At 40.8% G+C, this 18,126-nt stretch overlaps 2 protein-coding genes across 8 annotated transcripts in view; one reads left to right on the top strand and one right to left on the bottom strand.

Annotated features, from left to right (window-relative positions):
- The window catches only part of LOC122543855 (RNA-binding protein 4-like), a 199,806-nt gene that overhangs the window by 91,115 nt on the left and 90,565 nt on the right, over nucleotides 1-18,126 (top strand). Inside the window, exon 6 of one of the 4 annotated variants that reach the window (XR_006310144.1) lies at nucleotides 11,824-11,904. The exons of 1 other annotated variant lie outside the window; for it this stretch is intronic. Coding sequence is in view for 1 of the 3 variants with exons in the window: in XM_043682697.1 (XP_043538632.1) it covers nucleotides 11,824-11,865 (42 nt within the window). In the remaining 2 variants the exon portion in view is untranslated. Of the gene's footprint in view, nucleotides 1-11,823; nucleotides 11,905-18,126 lie in introns of those variants that run through there. 2 more of the 4 variants (XM_043682697.1, XM_043682703.1) reach the window with 2 other exon arrangements.
- LOC122543854 (spectrin beta chain, non-erythrocytic 1-like) overlaps nucleotides 2,379-18,126 on the bottom strand; it is a 301,600-nt gene continuing 285,852 nt past the window's right edge. For 3 of the 4 annotated variants that reach the window (XM_043682689.1, XM_043682691.1, XM_043682690.1), the window contains 7 exons: nucleotides 17,531-17,682; nucleotides 16,388-16,460; nucleotides 15,664-15,720; nucleotides 10,546-10,760; nucleotides 9,558-9,731; nucleotides 8,349-8,391; nucleotides 2,379-7,682 (listed from right to left, as the gene is read on the bottom strand). In XM_043682689.1, the coding sequence (XP_043538624.1) occupies nucleotides 7,464-7,682; nucleotides 8,349-8,391; nucleotides 9,558-9,731; nucleotides 10,546-10,760; nucleotides 15,664-15,720; nucleotides 16,388-16,460; nucleotides 17,531-17,682 (933 nt within the window). In that variant the 3' untranslated portion in view covers nucleotides 2,379-7,463. The remainder of the gene's footprint in view (nucleotides 7,683-8,348; nucleotides 8,392-9,557; nucleotides 9,732-10,545; nucleotides 10,761-15,663; nucleotides 15,721-16,387; nucleotides 16,461-17,530; nucleotides 17,683-18,126) is intronic. The other variant, XM_043682692.1, reaches the window with a different exon arrangement.

Below are 18,126 nucleotides of genomic sequence, written 5' to 3'. Positions count from 1 at the left end.
GAAATTTAGGACTGAAATAATAAATTTCTTTCTAATGGTTTTCCCCAAGGAGCTGTGAATGCTTAGTCAGTGAATATATTCAAGTCCAGAGATATTGAGTATTTTTGAATGCTGAAGAAATCAAGGCAGAGAAGTGGTGATAGTGCAGAAAATGGTAGCTGAAAAAGAGGATCAGCAATCATCTTACTGAATAATGGTGCAGGCTCGAGGGGCCAAATGGCCTATTCATGTTTCACAGAATTCTTAATAGTGCAGGATGCTTCTGATGTTATGTAATCCTTTCATGTATCTGAAATTCCTGATCATTAATGCCATTTTTGACAAGTTAAATAAGTGGTCAAATATATAGCAGATGGAGCTTAACGTGGGTAAATGTGAGCTGATTCACTTTGTTAACAACAATGGGAAGGCAGATCATTACCTGAAAGGTGATAGATTGGGAAGGCGGAGAGGTGCAACAAGACCTGGGTGAACATTTACACAAGTCCTGAAAGTAAGCATTGTATCATGAAGAAGGCAAATGGCATGTTGGCCTTCACAATGAGAGGTTTTGAATACAGCAGAAATGTCTTGCAGCAACCATACAGTGCATTGATAAGACACCTTGATTATTGTGTGCAGTTACAGTCTCCTTAACTGAGGAAGGATGTTTTGGCCATTCCTGGGATGGCAGTACTAATGTGTGGGGAGACACTGGATAGCTTAGGATGATATTCTCTAGAGTTTAAAAGATTTTTTTGGGGGGGGGGGGGTGGGGGTAGGTTGTGCGATCTCATAGAAACTGATAAAATTCTAACAGGACTAGCCAAGGTATATGCAGGAAGGATTTTCTCAATGACCACAATTAGGGATCACAGTCTAAAGTTAAGGGTTGGCCATTTTACGACTGAGATGAGAAATTTCTTCAGCCAGAATGGTGAGTCTGTGGAATTCTCTGCCATTGGAAACTGCTGAGGCCAAAACTTTAAAGACTTTCAAGAAAGAAAAAGATATGTTCTTAGAACAAAAATGATCAAATGATATGGGGAGAAAGCAGGAACAGGGATCTGAGCTGGATGATCATATTGAATGATGGGAGCAGGCTCAAACGGCCTTACACATGCCCCTATAATTCTGTATTTGTTTCTATCAATCTGCATTTTCTATATCGTTTCTAATGTATAGTGCATAGAATACTCCAGCTGTGAAGTGGGGTCGTATCAAACTCAAAACATTAACAGTTTCTGTCTCCACAGATACTGCCACACACCCTGAATTCCCCCAGCACTCATCTCCAGTATCCACAGGATCTAACCAGTGATTTACTGTATAAAAGTTAGCACTAACCCCTTGTCTTGGTATTCTGTGTGCTAAGTTGTAAGGGTGGAAACATTATACCATAATTATTATAGATGGGACGGTCATTTGGGCAGAACAGTGGCAAATGGAATTTAATCCAGAAAATCTTGAGAAAATGCATTTTGAGAGCTAAGGTAACTTTCTAGGGATCTACCATTCATTGTGGTAGGTCCCTAGAAAGTTCAGAGGTACTTTGGATCCTTGAAGGTAATAGGACAAATGGATAAGTGCTTAAGAAGGCATATGGCATACCTGTCCTTATTAGTCGCAGTACGCTCATAGGAAGGATTTTATTGCACTTGAGAGAGTTCAAAGGAATTTCACCTGACCTGGACCGTTTTAGTTATGAAGAGAGACTAGACAAGCTGAAGAGCAAAAATAATTATGGGGTTACTTGATTCCCCTCAGAGGAAGAGTCAATAACCAGACAGCACAGATTTAAGGCAAAGCGGTTTAGAGAGGATTTAAGGAAGAATTATTGCTGGAAAATGGGACTGGATAGTTGCTTGATAACCAACATGGACATGTTGGACCAAAGGGCCTCTTTCCAAGCTGTAAACACAATGACTATTTATAGATTTTCTATTTATAACAACAAAAGTTAGCAGAATATTAGAGAAACAATCTAACTTTTCTCCCCCTCTTACCGATAGCAGTTGGTACTGTTACGATCCTCTTCTTAATGTCTGCTGCCCTCTAGTGGATATTGTTTCAGGTAGGAAATCCCACAGAATAATTTCCAGCAAGCTGTTCCCTTGTGGAGGTGTCACTGCTCAGCTTGACGGAATGCACACCCATGTTGCTTGAAAGCATAAACTGTCAGGTGGGGGTTACTGGATAGCAACAGCAGGAATGGCAGCCCAACCACATCAATCTTTCATCCTGTTTGAGATCAGAAATCAAATCTCCCTGCCCGGATGGTTTACTTGCAAGCCTCCTTAACCAATTGAACAGATCGTCAATTTTTAACAGCATAAAAACATTATCATTTTTGCTATGAATCTCTGAAACTCTTAACAACGACAAGCAAGGCACTAGAAGACGTTTTAAATGCACTCTTTATTTTCAGTACAATAAGAAGCCAGTAAATAGAGATTATAATATTCCAAACAAGAACTTTAAATGGGAACACCAAGGCCACTCCATTCATTAGTAAGCCTTTAAGGGAACATTTTGAACACCCTGGTGGGAACCAGGTTATTAAACAAGCTTGCTCTGTGGTCTATTAGATTCCTTCCCTTCCAAATGCAACTGCACATTCAATAGCTTTTCACTTCTGTTAGTATGGATCTGGGGTGGATCAGTGACTGATGATTTATGAGCACCTGAGAGACAGCTATCAGAAATAGCTGACTCCAATTTATCCAATTTAATTAGATGAAGTCCTTCACAATTAATCAAGTGAGTGGTGGCTGAGCAAACATTTCCACCTAGCTTCATTGTTATTCACTCTGACTTATGTGCTCATTAACCTGAGTGATGTGAATATTCGTATCCAGCACTCATGTTTTGTACAGAATTGTTAGGTGAAGCATAATTTCAGGCACACTCTTCCCCACTGAACACTCCCAGGGCAAGTTAGATGCCTGTTCATATCAAAAACTCTCAAGGCAGAATGACATGGGGTTAGATACAGAGTAAAGCTTCCCCTACACTGTACCCCCAAGTCAGGTACATCACCGGATTAGATACATTGCCAATATTCTAACCTTAAAAAGAACATGCTCTGCACTAAATCAATATTTGCACGTTTCCTACCTTGCCTCTTGAACTCCAAGTGCATGGAAAATCACTTCACAGAAAAGCTCCAATTCTTTACCAAAAATGCCAAAGGTGGCCAAACATCAATTGGACTCATGTTGATTTCTTTAGGGTTTGGTAGGGAGGAGTGGTAATCTTTCTGCTAGCATCTGAATGGGTATAACCTGATTAATATTGGATTAAGGTGAAGCTTTGTTTTAAAGCCACAACTCATCACCACAACCAAAAATGTGGAAGTCAGTTGGCTTCTTAAGGAGAAACAACAGATGAATTCAATCAGACTTTTTGAGTCCATGAGATCTGCTGTGCACCTTCTGTTTTTATTTCAGATCACCAGCAATGCAATTTGTCATCATTTTCCATTTTTATTTAGCTCAATACAACCTTTTCTAACATTATATTGTTCTTGAATCCCCTGCCAGTAAATCAATCAATTTATAAACCATTTCCCCAACCTACATAACTTCTGAATTAAGCATTATAAAACTAGTTTAAAGCACACAACATCCTTATAATTCTGACATACAGTTTAGATATTATAAAAAGGTTCTGGCTGCTAATGATGATCCAATTATACTTGTTTCCTTGGGTATGGATCTTCTCATTTTGTTCCTCTCTTTAACTCACTCATGTGGAGTTGTGGATTTAGCTCCCCAGGGAACTCTGCTCTCCAGCACTTTACGTGATTGGCAATTCTATCTAAATTGGAAAACATCTGGCTAGTTAACAGAATCTGTCAAACACCCACACATTGGCCAGCAGGGGTCAGTGAATGGTGAGCCCTGGTTGATTTTCCCATCCCTAACGCTATATGAAACATCATTAAGACTTGATGAACTCATGTGCACTGGGAGGACCTACTGCTGTAATCTCTGCTTTTGATGTTCATTTGTAAAACCACTTTTGAGATTCAGGTTCTTCACTTGCAAAGGATGGGCTAAATTTTGATAAGCGATGTTTTGCAAAGTTGCTTCACTGATATGGAGATCTCAGTCTCAATGTTACACAAACCCCCAGAAATGCTTTCCCCCAGTTTCTAAGGAAGTACAGTTCCTTTTAAATGCAGTGACAGCCATTAAACCATTTCTCAACTTTAATTTCTAAAGCACAAATGATTTAAAGAAGAGGAAAGAAGAATCCTCTTACAAATGCAGCTTCAAGTGCTCACCACTCAGATAGGCTAGGAAATACAATCTAGATATGAATCTACACCACCAGCGCAATAGCTGTGCCAAGATGTTGGCAGAGATGTGTAACCGGATTAGCAGGTTAATTGGTCAAACAGGTTTGGCTAGCCCAATAGAACAATGGCACTAGGTGTACGATGTCTGTGTGCTCTTGGCAGTACCACAGTGGCACTAAGTTAACCATGTCTGAGAAGATTCCTTTTGGAAGATGAACGCTTGGGACTCGAATCATTTTCTTACAATACTGAAACTGATGTGTTCTCCTCTTGCATCTTTCAGGGCTAAGCTGACTACTCATTAATCCCTACAAAAGATTTCCCCTAGGTTCCACGTTTCAGATCAAGCCATCAAGGATCTCAGCAAAGTTGAACATCAAGAGCATTCAAAATGCAGTACCCAACTGAACTGCATAAAGCACTTACCTCTAAAGTTCAAACTTGCATTATGAACTGCTAAGCACTAGGAAGACATACTGGTTAGATTGTCACTAGTGAATGGAAACAATCTGAGGGAGTGAATCGTGAATATTGCACATGCAGTGTACCATGTGGAAACATATTGGACTCGCTGCAAATTAACAACTGCATTTGCACATAAAAAGGCCAGTTACTGCATGTTATTAGCCACTGTTTCTTTCCAAATTAGTATGACACCATAAAATCAGCTACTGCTGGTGACTCTGTCGCAAAAAGTCATTCGAAATTGCTATCACATAACAGTGAGAAACACAAGAGAACATCTGCCAGTAGCCCTGTTGCAGTCTCCCCACTCTGACCATGAGGTCTGTTTCTGCCACTTCCTCCTCTGGGTATTTGTGCACTGCAGGTATCTTGATGCAAAGCTGGACAGTCTCGAATCCACTATCAAACTTCAGCTGTAAAAATATTTCAAATGGAATTTATTGTGTAAAAGAACTCTAGCACTACTGTCATTTGCCTATAATATATTCCAATTCTCAAGCCTGTTGCTATTCCCTCTTTAAAAGATATAACTTGTTGTCACAATTTTTGAATAACATTTTGTGTTAATATTAGGTTGTCACAATTAAGGTCTCCAACTATTAACCGTTCCTGTTAGTCTCCCAGAGGAGCTTTTAGTAACAAACTCAGAATATTCTCCCTTCACTGCTGCAGGCTCTCCCTTTGAGATTCCAGTAAATTCTCAATTCTTGGAACTTATTTTTAAAGAAGTTCCCATGCCAACTGATTTTTAACATCAGTTCAACTTTTGCATCCTTCAACATTATGCCTTTTTGGGTTCTTTCTTCATTTGGGTTCCACGTGTCAAATCTGACCATGGGGAAATTTACGAAAATAAAGTCCCAGCACGTACTTAAAAACACTCAGCAAATCAACTCCAAGAAGATCTCTAATTATACGAGCACTATGTTATACCCACTTCCATTGCATTCCATTTGACAATGGCAGTGGCCTACCATTAAGCTATTTTCTTACCTTTGTCCTCCTTCAGAAACCTTCACATCAAGTATCTGTTCAACCAGTCACTTACCTCTCCTAACGTCCCTCCTACCTGCTGCTGCCTAATCTTCCCCCTGTCAAACTTAATGGGTTGCTTCCTAAATGTGAGAAGTGCTAGCTAATTTACAGCTTTGGTTGGGGCAGCCAGCTGTAGGCTGGTGCAAAGTGGCGGCATTGGAGGTATCACAGCATGAGGAAAAAAAAGGAGATAGTGGGACCCAAGGTGAACTTCAAACTTTAATGAAAGCTAATGCAGAAGCTGCTGAGAACTGAGACAAGTGAGCATAAGTCCACTGGGGTGGAGAGGTCACTCTGTCTCCTAACAAACAGCATTACAACCATAACCACTGGTCTATATTTCAACACCTCCAGCATTCTGTAACATGGTCTACAACAAGCTACAGATTTATCATCCAGTTTCAGTTAGGTCTCAGTGGAGGCTGCTTTTGCCAATGGCCCTTTGGCAATAAAGCATAAAGGGAGGTGCTTAATATAGGAATTCAAACTCAAAAAGCTACAAAAGAGGAAAAGTAACCAACAATGAATTAATCTACAATTTTCACTATAATCACTTAGGCAAATAGAATGCTTTGACACTTTCTATAATCTGTGTGTGTGTGGATGTACGTGAGACAGTGTGCGTGTGTGAGTGCATGCGAGTGTGTGGGCTTCTTCCTTTAAAACAATCATTCATAACAACACCTGTTACAGCACAGGTCTATGAGAGAGAAAGAAAGTTTGGCAAGTTGGAGTCCTATTCACAATAGATTTGTTTTGAAAATAGTTTGAGCATATTAGCAGGATGACTACGGGGGAGGAGTAGCTGTGATAAGTGCCATCTAACCACTTAGGTGGACAAATAAAATCTTCCAAAAATCAGGCCTGATGTTCTATACTGTCCCTCTCCCCACATTTTTGAAGTATCTTTAGTTTTCAATAAATACACAAAATATTTTAATGTTGTAGTTAACTACTCCCACATCCTTTAGGCAGTTAATTGACACGCTATGCCCCCACTCCGCGCTCCTTACATCCTGGTAAACAGTGTATATGGGACAGGTGTATACAAGGGAGACAGAAGATGTGAACGAAAAGAAAGTTAAGTTGCACAGGCAATGTACAGGTGGTGACTATTTGGTGGCTGCTTGCAATAGACACATTTCCAACTCTTCTCTCATTTCAGCAGCTGTTCAGATACACTGCCTCACCAAGCTGGGAGAAGTGACAAGCAAACAATAGGCTTCTTGCTTGAGGGCCCGTTAGTCCTTCAATAGTTAAAACGAGTCCACGGAGCCAACATAACACACTTCAAACCATCAGAAAAGCTAACCAGGCACCCAATATTCTCAGCTCAGCCAACACAATTTACACTTCAGTGCTTGTAACAGCTGCAGCATTTTCTCTCTCTCTCTTTCTCTTGACAACCTAAAAATAATCGAGACCCGATCGCTTGTGATTCTTGTTTCGGTTCTTCATAAATGTCCCACTAACCGTTCCTGAAGTGTTGGTATATTGTTTTCCCCATTGATAAAACTGAGTTTGTTTTTTTTTAAATGTCCCCCTCCCATGCCCCGGGAATGTCAGGCACAGAGTCATTCGGAAAAACAAGCTGGAATCGACTGGAATGATGTGCAAATGTGGAACGTGTGGTGACTTTTTGTTTTGTTTTAAAAAATCTCTGCAGCTTTTGAACCACTTTCTATTTCTTCTTGAAGAAACTGAACCTCTTCTCTCGATCTTTCTCCTTTCCGTCCTTGTCCCGCCTCAGAGTGACTGTATCACCACTGTTGGGAGATATAGGAGGCATTGTCATTGCACGAGTGAGGCCCTGTGGATTGGCAGGATAGCGGTCATCTTGATTAGTGGAACTGGTGGTGATGGATGTGGTGATTCCATCAATCCAGCTGCTCATTTCAGCCTGAAAAACATGTCCAGATAAATTTGAGCAATACACTTCTTGTAATCTGGTGCAATGCTGTACCCACCTCTTGTTCGACTGTAATTAGATGGACATTCATACATTATCAGCATGTGCTATCTGTGATGTCAGGGAGTGAATATTGGCACGTAATTTAACTATGACGCTCAGGTGTAGGAAGGCAATGGGGTAAAGTCACCATAGTTTTACCAGATCATAGGACATAACTTATTAGAGAGAGACAACTAGTGTTGGTTTTAACAGGTAAGGGGAAAAGCTGAGAAAGAGGGCATTTTATGGTAACCTCAGCCAGTCTGAGAATTAAACCCATACTGTTAGCATTACTGTCTATTACCAGCTGCCCAGCCAACTGAGCTAATTGAAACTACCTTCCTTCAATGTGGGCTGGATTTGAACCCAGGATCCAGAGGTAAGATGTTACTATTTGATTTATTGCATCTACGTGCAATTTCATCCTACCCAAGTCCCTCAAGGAAAGGACTAACAAAATGTTATCTTTGATATCCTGTAGTGATATAGTGTTCACGTGTATTTAGTGGGGTGAGAGCCAAAGATGCCCAGTTCTCTGCTTTATGACTGGGCAGTGCTCCCTGTGTGTTCCCTAACAGTCAATGCCTCTGTTTCCATCAAACTGCAAACACTTACCTCGTCCTTGGCCTGGAATAGGAACTCCTTCCCTTCACTGAGTCTACAATCAAAAATAAACTTATTCAGTAATCACTGTAGCGTGAACAGCGGCAATATCCTTCATAATCCTATACTATTCAATCGCAGCTTCACTTTGTCACTTGTTACAGCTGATGCACTGACACATAATTTCAGCATGTTTGGGGATTAATGTGGAGTTCAGTCCAGAGACAGTAGTAGGTTGTTTTAAATTTCCATTTTGGTGATTTTGCTTCTGGTAATGTTTTCCTATTTCAGAACATAATACAAGCATAGAATCCATGTCGAAGCAGGTCATTCAGCCCATTGAGTCCACACTAGCCCTCCGAAGAGCATCCCACCCAGACACCCCCCACAAATCCTGCATATCCCATGGCTAACCCACCTAGCCTACACATTCCTGGAGACAATGAGCAATTTAGCATGGCCAATCCACCTAACCCAAATGTCTGTCGACTGTGGGAGGAAACTGAAGCACCTGGAGCAAACCCACGCAGACAGTCATCCGAGGGTGAAATCAAACCCGAGTCCCTGGTACTGTGAGGTAGCAGTGCTAACCACCGAGCCATCATACTGCCCATCTTTATAAGCCATCAGTTTGGCCTCAGCTGAAGTGTTCGTCCGGGCACCATATATTAAATAAGATGTCAAGGTTTTAGATATCAAGGTGTAGGGGAGATTTAACAGGATGCACCAGGCATGTGACTTTTTAGTTTTATGGACAGATGAGAATAGCTATTACTACTCTCCTCAGAGTACAAATTTTATAGAGGTGTTTAATATCTTGAAATTTTAATAAGACAACAAGAAGAAAACAATTCCACTAAAGAAGACAGTAGTGGCTGGTAAAGGAATCAGAGGCACCAGGAGGACGGCTTGGGGAAAAAAAGCATTATGATGATCTGGAGTGCACTGCCTGAAAGAGCAGTGAAAACAAATTAAATAATAATTTTGAGAAAAGGAAACCGGAGAAGGAACAATTTCCTGATCTCTGGGGAAACAGTGGGATTCACTGAATTGTTCCTCCAAACAGAGCTGAAAGAGATGAACCAAAAGACCTCCTTGAGCTATATTAATCTATTCTGCAGCTGAGGAAGAGCTCATCTTATATCATACATCACAACTTAAAATGGCACACAGGTGAACACGAGTCCCCTTCTACATTCATAAATATGGTATAAATTTTACCTGAGTTTAAAGACATTTTTTCTCTTCTTATAATCATGTGCCACTTCACACTTGGCGTCCGTCAAGCTAACTGGAACCTCTCCGTGGTAAGGGATGCCAGTGCTAGCATTCTTAGCATCTTTGTAGAAGCCAAGACTCCGGTTCCTCAGTACACAGTACACATTTTGCCAGGATCTACAAGTTGAACAACACCGCAATTAGGACAACTCACTCATGTCAGACACCAGGCTGAAGGAGTACTTTCCCCGCAGCAGCCAACAGCTGAATGCATATCCAGACATCAACTATAAAATGCAGATGTGCTGTAAATTGTATGCTGAAAAAGTAGAGTCATGCAGATATCCAAGTAACTGTGTGAGAAAGAAGGTTGAAGGTAGACTGGGTTGAAGTGGGGCAGATGTTCAGTACTTGGCAGTACAAATGCATGTATATTTTGTGAAAATTCAATGAAATAATTACACAATCACATGCCATTGTATATGGATATCTGAGCTACAAAGATTATATATAGTCTCTGTATTGCATTATAGATTGCAATAAGTAGTCAGTTTCTCTTGAGACGTTTATTACAGTAAATGTTGTAGTGCACTAATTCATTTGAGAGGCTACAGTACTTCATAATTCCATAGGTGTGAAAAGGTTGTGCTATATTAGAAGGCCCATGAATGAGAAATGTGTCTGTGTGTGCCTGAGAGATATTAGAGTGTGATATCGAGTGACAAAAACTGTAGTATGTCAGTAGAGTCATAGAAATGTATAGATTGGAAACAGACCTTTCGGTCCAACTCGTCCATGCCAACCAGATATCCTAAATCTAGTTCCATTTGCCATCACTTAGCCCATATCACTCTAAAACCTGCCTATTCATGTACCCATCCAGATGCCTTTTAAATTATAAGTTGTAAACACACAAATAATGACATGAATATTCTCTCAATCCCACTGGAAGGGGAATAGCAGCATAAGTATATAACTGTTAGAAGCCTACCTGCTAGAGGCTTTCTTGTTGTGTGACTCCCATTCATGCTTGCGACATAAAATACCCTCGAGCTGTATGGTAGCTGTATCCTGTGCCTTGCTGAGAAGGGTGCTAACAGACCCTGGGCGTGGAGATGATTGCGGTGTTTTCTTGACAGGACTATAGTCCCCTTTTGCTTCTGGGGCTGCACTCGTCCCATTAACAGGTTCTGATGCTTCACTGACCTGGAGAAAATGGTAAAATCATCAGACCTGGGATCAGGGCAATTCTGCCATCAGAATGCCGATTAAAATTTCCATGCCTAAAGGATAATATAATATTCGTATCTCTTATTGCATGTTTAGAGATAACTTACTTTACATCATCAGTGATCCACCATTATATATGTCAAAGAGATACCAGGCCATGCAGGCTCAGCCTATTGCTTGTTGATGAAATACCCTATATTGCAAACTTTTTTTGTTTGAATTTTGTGTACATCAAATTTTAAAAATCCCAAGGCAGGCACAGCACATTGGCACTTGTCTAATTCTGAAATTATTTGTGGCCTCTACAATTAGCAGCAAATTAAATACAAAAAAATTGAAGTTCCTTCCACATTGCCTCCAATGAACAGTCCCAGGCAAAATACACCACAGAATTAGATACAGAGTAAAGCTCTCTCTACAGTTTCTCCAACAAACGCTCCAGGACAGGTGTAACATTGCGGTTAGACACAGCTCTTTCTAAATCATCCCCATCAAACACTGTCAGGATAGATACAGCACGGAGTTAGATACAGAGTAAAGCTCTAACTGTACTGTCCCCATCAAACAATCCTAGGGGAGGTCTAGCTTTTTTTTGCCTAGTTCTCAGATTATTTGTGGCCTCTGCATGAAATTATGAATTTGTATCAATAAAGGCACATGTCCACTGGGAACTGAGCTCAGACTAATTGAAGTCCAATATGATTTCTAACATCAAATATCATTCATTATTTAGGCTCAAAAGGATAAATGTCAAGGTACTGGAGGTTGTCACTCAACCTAACAATAGTCAAAGGGAGGGCAGTAAATTCATGACTGTAGATTCTGAGGGTATTGTATTGCTGTGTGGAGAAATGTGAGATTTGGAAAGAGAATAAGCCCTCCTTGTGAGTGTTCTTTAGTCTGATTTTTGACAGAAAGTGCACTTCAGCAGTAAGCTGGTCCAAGATGTAGGGCTACGTTACCAGCCCAGACTGCTAGACTGGCTAATGTTTAGGATACTAATTGAAACTTTATTCATGATAACCTGTGTGTTTTCCAGATTGACTGTACTCCCCCAGGATGGATTAGAAAGATCAGATAGCAAGAAAGCAATCTAATATACAATCTGCCACACAGAGACACTGCAATGGCTCAATAAAGCAATTCATCAATGCTTTCTCAAGGGCAATTAGGGTGATGGCAATGCAATGTAACGTGACTGGACCAGAAATGGGAAGGCCCAAGGGACACAGGCTCAAATCCCACCACAACTGGGGGACTTCAAAATCAGTAAATAAAATCTGGAATATAAAACTAGTTGCAAGTAATAGTGACTATGAAACTATCAAAGATTGTCATAAAAATCCATCTAGTTCACTAAAGTCCTTTTTGAAAGGAAATCTGCGATCCTTAGTCTGGCCTCCAAATCCAAAAAAATGTGGTCAACTCTTAATTATCCTCTGAAATGGAGGGCAATTAGCCAGGGGCTTCCACATAAACAAAGTTTAAAAAGAAAATGAAATAGTTCTGTCAGGATGGTATGGAAAACTGATACCTGCAGCTATATATAAGTCCTGTAATGTATGTACTGCTTTTTCTTTATTAACCTATTTTTCTAATTAACCGGTTCAGAGATGTTATTACACACTGGGTCTCTTCAGTCCAGGAATCGGGAAACTACCACTGCACCACAAGAGGGCCCTAAAGGCATGACATTATTAATGAATGCATCCAAAGCCATTCAGGTGACCACTTACTGAACTCCTTTTTGGTACTGACTCTGCCAGAAAGCCCAAAATCGGTCTGTCCACAGCATATTTGCACCGTGTCTTTTAAATAGCAGCGACATGAGAAAATGAAGGAAAATACTGACAAATAGAGAAATACAGAAGTGAAGACGAAGCAGAAAAAAATCTATTGCTTGGAGAAACATTTGAGACATGAAAACTTGGCAACAATCTCATTTCTTTCTCAGTGGCCTAGGCCCTTAGATTATCTTCACACTCATTTTGTAAGGAGAAGCTGCAGGTCAGGTCATCATGTTCTGCAAGGTGCCCAAATACACTAAATAATTAATTTTATAAAAAGGCTTGTGCATGCATGACTTAGGTGCACAACCATACCAGTTCCTCTAAGTAATATGATGCAAAGTGATTAGGGCATGTTCGAGGCCCTGCAGCTCGAGTACTATTTAACCACCCCAAGAACCTGCAACTGGTTTCGACTGCAACCTGAGAGGTTGTGGATTTCATCAGCTGAGATCACCACCTGGTGGGCAAGAGGAAACTGCACAGGAAAGACAAGACTGACCAGAACGTGGAAAAAGAAAACCCAAAATCACAACACCTTCCTTGGTGTCCAAATCATAATAATTCAACAAAACAAAACGAGGTTGGCAGATTTTACACTGCTGTTTTTCCCTTTTAAGTAAGAAAATTAGAACCTACAGAGAGAAGTGTTTGATTTTTCCACTACAGTGCAGTGACATGCCTTTAGATCACAAGACCTATTTGCTGGAAATAGACACACCTTGAGTTTACTCTGATAATAGTCTTCTTTTAGGTATATCTTGAATTCAGGTAAAGTGGAACTTTATTTGCTGATCGAATTAGTTCAGATTTGAAAATAAAAACAGACTGTCGTGACCTTAAATTTTGAGATAGGACTTTTAAGAGGCACATCTTGACCTGAAAGGTGATAGTAAGCTAGAACTCTTTTTCACAACCCCACTCCACTCACACTGAAATACCTTGACACTGAATGTTGAAGACAATATTTGATAGAATTTTGTGGCATAAGAGTATTATGGGTTACAAAACCAAGGCATGTAGATAAAAGATAAGATACAGATCACCCACAATTTTACTGAATAGCAGGGGTGAGAAGCTGTTCCAAGCACTGAGAATTGGGTGGTTTTAAAAGATTGCTTGACATCAGCATTATTGATTTTCTCAGAAAATTTACCTGTCTTTGGTTGATTGTTTCTTTGTTTTGAGCCAGTTCACAAACTGAATCAGTGAGTGTGAAATATTGACAGGGAGTATGGGTTTTAAGCAAGCAATTCTTTTACAAGACACTGGCACAGTGATAATGTCAATGCACTAATGATTCAGAAGCCCAGGCTAGCGTTCTGGGGATGTAGGCTCAAATACCAGCTTGGAAGACGGTGAAATTTGAGTTGAAGAGAGTCTGGAATTAAAAACTAGCCCAATTGTGACTGTGTAGCTGCTGTTGATTATCATAAAGATCCACCTGGTTCACTAATATCCTTTAGTGAAGGAAACCAGTTTTCTTTCTCTGGTCTGGCCTACATGTGACTCAAGACCCACAACAATGATGGGATGATTCTTTTCTGCCCTTTGAAATGGCTGTATCAAGGCACTTAATTGAAGGAGTAATTAGGACAGGCTATTACCTTAACCAGCAATTCCCACATCCCATCAGCAAATGGCCTAGTGGTATTATTGCTAGACAATTAATGTTCTGGGGACCTAGGTTCAAATCCTGCCATGGCAGATGGTGGAATTTGAACTCAATAAATATCTGGAAATAAGAGTCTAATGATGACTGTGAATCCATTGTAGCTTGTCTGGGAAAAACCCTGCTGGTTCACTAATGTCTTTCCGGAAAGGAACCTGCTGTCCTTACCAAGTCTGGCCTATATGTGACTCCAGACCCACAGCAATGTGGCTGACTCTTAATTGCTCTCTTGGCAATTAGGGATGGGCAATAAATGCTGGTCTAGCCCTCAACCCATGAATAAATAAATAAAAACAAAATTCAGAGTCAAGTGAGAACAAAATGTAGTTTTGCATGAGGAAATGGAAGGTTACAGGGTATGGCATAAAAAGACCAGGGTTTACAGACATTACTCAGCCCTCCTTTTAAAATTATTCAGTCTTAAAATTGATATTTCCAACTGAAAATCCCATGTCCTCATTTATAACAGAAACAGCCACTGACGTACCCCCTCTTGCTGGGGAAAATGACCCGGAAATACACCTGCACAGTACCTCCCATCCCATCCTCCTTCATTTATCTCTCCTTGTCCATATTGCCTTCTATTCCCTTCTTTCTCATGTATTTATTCAGCTCACTCTGAAATGCATCTATTTTATTTGGGTCAATTACTTCTCATGCTTGGGGGTTCCACATTCTCACCACTAACATTCACTTTTCTGTTTCAAGGACGTGAGTAACTTACTTAAGTGGCTGCGCATATGTAGAAACTTCAACTTGTAGGTAGTGTATGTGGGCAAGTAACAGTGGGCGAAGAAGATTCTCCTGCATTCCTTATTGAACACAGGAAATGAGAGTAGGCCATGTGGACCCTCAAGGCTGCTCCACTACTCAACTAGATCTTTTATCTCAACGAGATCTTCCTGCATCATCCCCTTATCTCTTAGCATTTTTAAGATCTAGAAATCCAACGCTGTGTGTACTGAACATACTCAATGAATGAGCCCCATAGTCCACTGCAATAGAGAGTTCCAAAGATTGTCCTCAGTGAAGGATTTCCTTCTTATATCAGTCGTGAACTAGGGCTTCAGCTTATTTTCATACTGCATCCTTGGGTTCTAGATCCCACCAGTCAAGGGACACATCCTTCCTGCATCTCCCTGATAAGCAGTGTAATAATTTTGTATGCTTCATTAGTGAATTGATTCACGATCATCTTATAATTGGAGCCCTTGGTTTTGAATGCTTCCACGATGGAAATACCAACTCTAAGCTTACCCTTACGAGCTCTAATCTTTGAAGATCTCTACTTGGCACTGCCTCAGTATTCATAGAGGAAAGAGCTTCAGCCAGTTCGGTCTCTAATTTCAGCAGTATATATAGCAGAGGTAAAATGAAAGAAACCAGGAAGAAAAAGTAGCAAGAAGTAGAAAGCACTTACAGTCACAGTCACAGATGAAGCTACACCATCTCTCAACTGTCTGATATCTTCTAAAGGCTGAAAGAATGGAGTGACACCCATTATAACCAAGGAAAAGTGTGTTATGAAATGAACAAAGTCTAGCCAGTTGAAGGTTATGGTTACATGTGCAACAACTATTGAACATTCAACTAAAAAAGGTCAGACAGATTTCGGCTACACAAGTACAACCTCAAGGTTCAACTCTGTACCTTGATGTTTTAATACTGGATTTTCATGTTGTGATTTGGACAATGGTGCCCCATAGGAGCTTTAGGAGATAGAACATGATACAGTGATATAAAAGGCACATTAGCAGAAGTGATCAAAGGTTTGGTCATGTAGGTATGGTATAAATGAGGAAAGAAAGGTGGAGAAGTTAAGAATGGAACTGCAGAGCTTAGGGTCCAGGCTGTTGAAGGTACAGTGTTCAATGGAAGATGGTTTAAAACTGAGGATGCGCAAGAAGCCAGAACTGGAGGAGTGCAGGGCTCTCTGGTTTACAGAGTTGGAGTAGGCTACAAAGACAAAGAGGGGAGAAACCACAGAGGGAGTGGCATTCAAAGACTCCATGTGGTCCCTGTTGCACGCTTCTGAGCACATGGGTCCTAATGATGCAAATTGTACACTCTCAGTGCCCCAGTGCTGCCTTGCATGGACGAGAAGTTCCCAACAAGTGGTTAACAGAGACAGTTTTATAACTCACCTGTGGTGACTCCATATCCGAGTGCACTCCATTCTGAGCAATGGGTTCCAAGTGATTCACTATCTCACCATCCCTAAAAATAATAAAACCCCCAAATCAATGACAGTAAAAGAGTAAAGACATTTCTGGTGAGAGTGTACCAGTTCCATATCATTTTTAACTGATGCTGTATAAAACATCTTCCACGAGCTGGCACCTTTACAAATAAATTAGCTGTTGAAACACTTTGCGGGCACACAGCCTGCTTTTATACTTTACGGGTGTTTGTGATCTGTCTGCTAATTTAAAGAATCCATCCTGGTAATTACAAATAGAAACCTCTCAGCTATAAAGACTGAACAAATTTCTTTCCCATTGGTTTGATTCAAGTTCAGTCTCTGGGTTTGAAAGCGCAACAGAAACATCGGAGAGGTTAAGAGGTTATAAAACCTCAAATATTAAGAGGTTATAAAACATGAAGAGGTGGCAGTGCTTCTAAACCTGCTGGGAGCAGCTGATACACCAAGAATAGCAAAGGCCTGGGATTAAGCTGCCTGCCTGGTCGCTGAGTCATGCTGATGCATTGCATCTGGAGTATGGGACCATAAGCAGTGCACAAATCTTATTAAAATCTTCTTTAACTGAGGATGGTAATTACCATATCACACCAAACATTGCATTATACTGACTTTAATTTTTCAGGGTTCCTCCAGGAAAGGTTGAGGAGGGAGACCTGTCTTTGCAAAACACATGAACCTGTCTGTAAGTACCCTTGTCACTTGTAACAGGAAAACTTAGATCTTCGTTGTAGGTGGCTTAGCTTTCAGTCGACCAGTAGAGGGCATTAATGCTCTTTCACCACTGCTGCCTGCACGTATTCCCTCCTGTTGTCATCAGAAACAGACCATACTTGATTGATAAAATCACAAATGCTTGCTAACTTATTGTACTTATGTGTGATCACTTTCATGCATCCTTTTACTTTGAAGTTGCATTCACAACATCAAAGGAACTGTGCAGAAGTAAGCCTTTAGTGAGTTTGGCTTTGCCCAACAATACATAAAATAATTTGGAAGCCAAGGCATCTAGAAAGGACCACACTTGGTCCATATTTGATGGGAACTTATCCAAACTGCTAAAGATCAGGCTGGTGGGTGCTTTTACCGTGCTGATTCTTTCTGCAGAGCCTGACTTGTCGTCTCAGCGTTCTCTTCAGTTGTCACGGAGACATGCGGTGTGGGGGGCGAAGGTGGTGGAGGTGGCTTTCGCTTTCTCTCCTCCTCCTCCTGTTTACGCCGGATTTCTTGTTGCTCCAGCTGAAACAAAAGGTAGGATGTTAAGGCACTGTTGTCAATGAAACAAAGACATCCTGTAGCAGAGGTGAACACTATTTGTTGTTTGGAATGCACGCACACCTGACAGTTTGGAAAATGTCCCAGCAGTTAAGGATATTTTCCAAAGAAGGAACAACTCAATGATGTTCAGATTTTTCTTTTCTGCTTTGCTGCCAAGCTTCCAAACCCTGCCATGTTCCATCATGTAGTCTTCAACCAAGGTGTATGCAGAGCAGTTTGGAGTTTGCAGTTAAGGTGCACAACTCCAGACCCCTGGGAAGAACATGGGGGAAATACAATACCGCATTAAACTGGCCCCATGATTCAATAAAATCATAGCTGATCTTCTACCTCAACTGCACATTCCTTCCCTCTCCAGAGGCTCCCCTGCTACTGTTGCAGTGTGAGTATTCTGGACTTGCCAGT

The sequence above is a fragment of the Chiloscyllium plagiosum genome, chromosome 45 (genome assembly GCF_004010195.1).
Source record: "Chiloscyllium plagiosum isolate BGI_BamShark_2017 chromosome 45, ASM401019v2, whole genome shotgun sequence".
NCBI lineage: Eukaryota > Metazoa > Chordata > Chondrichthyes > Orectolobiformes > Hemiscylliidae > Chiloscyllium > Chiloscyllium plagiosum.
This window is presented reverse-complemented; position numbering and strand designations above follow the sequence as displayed.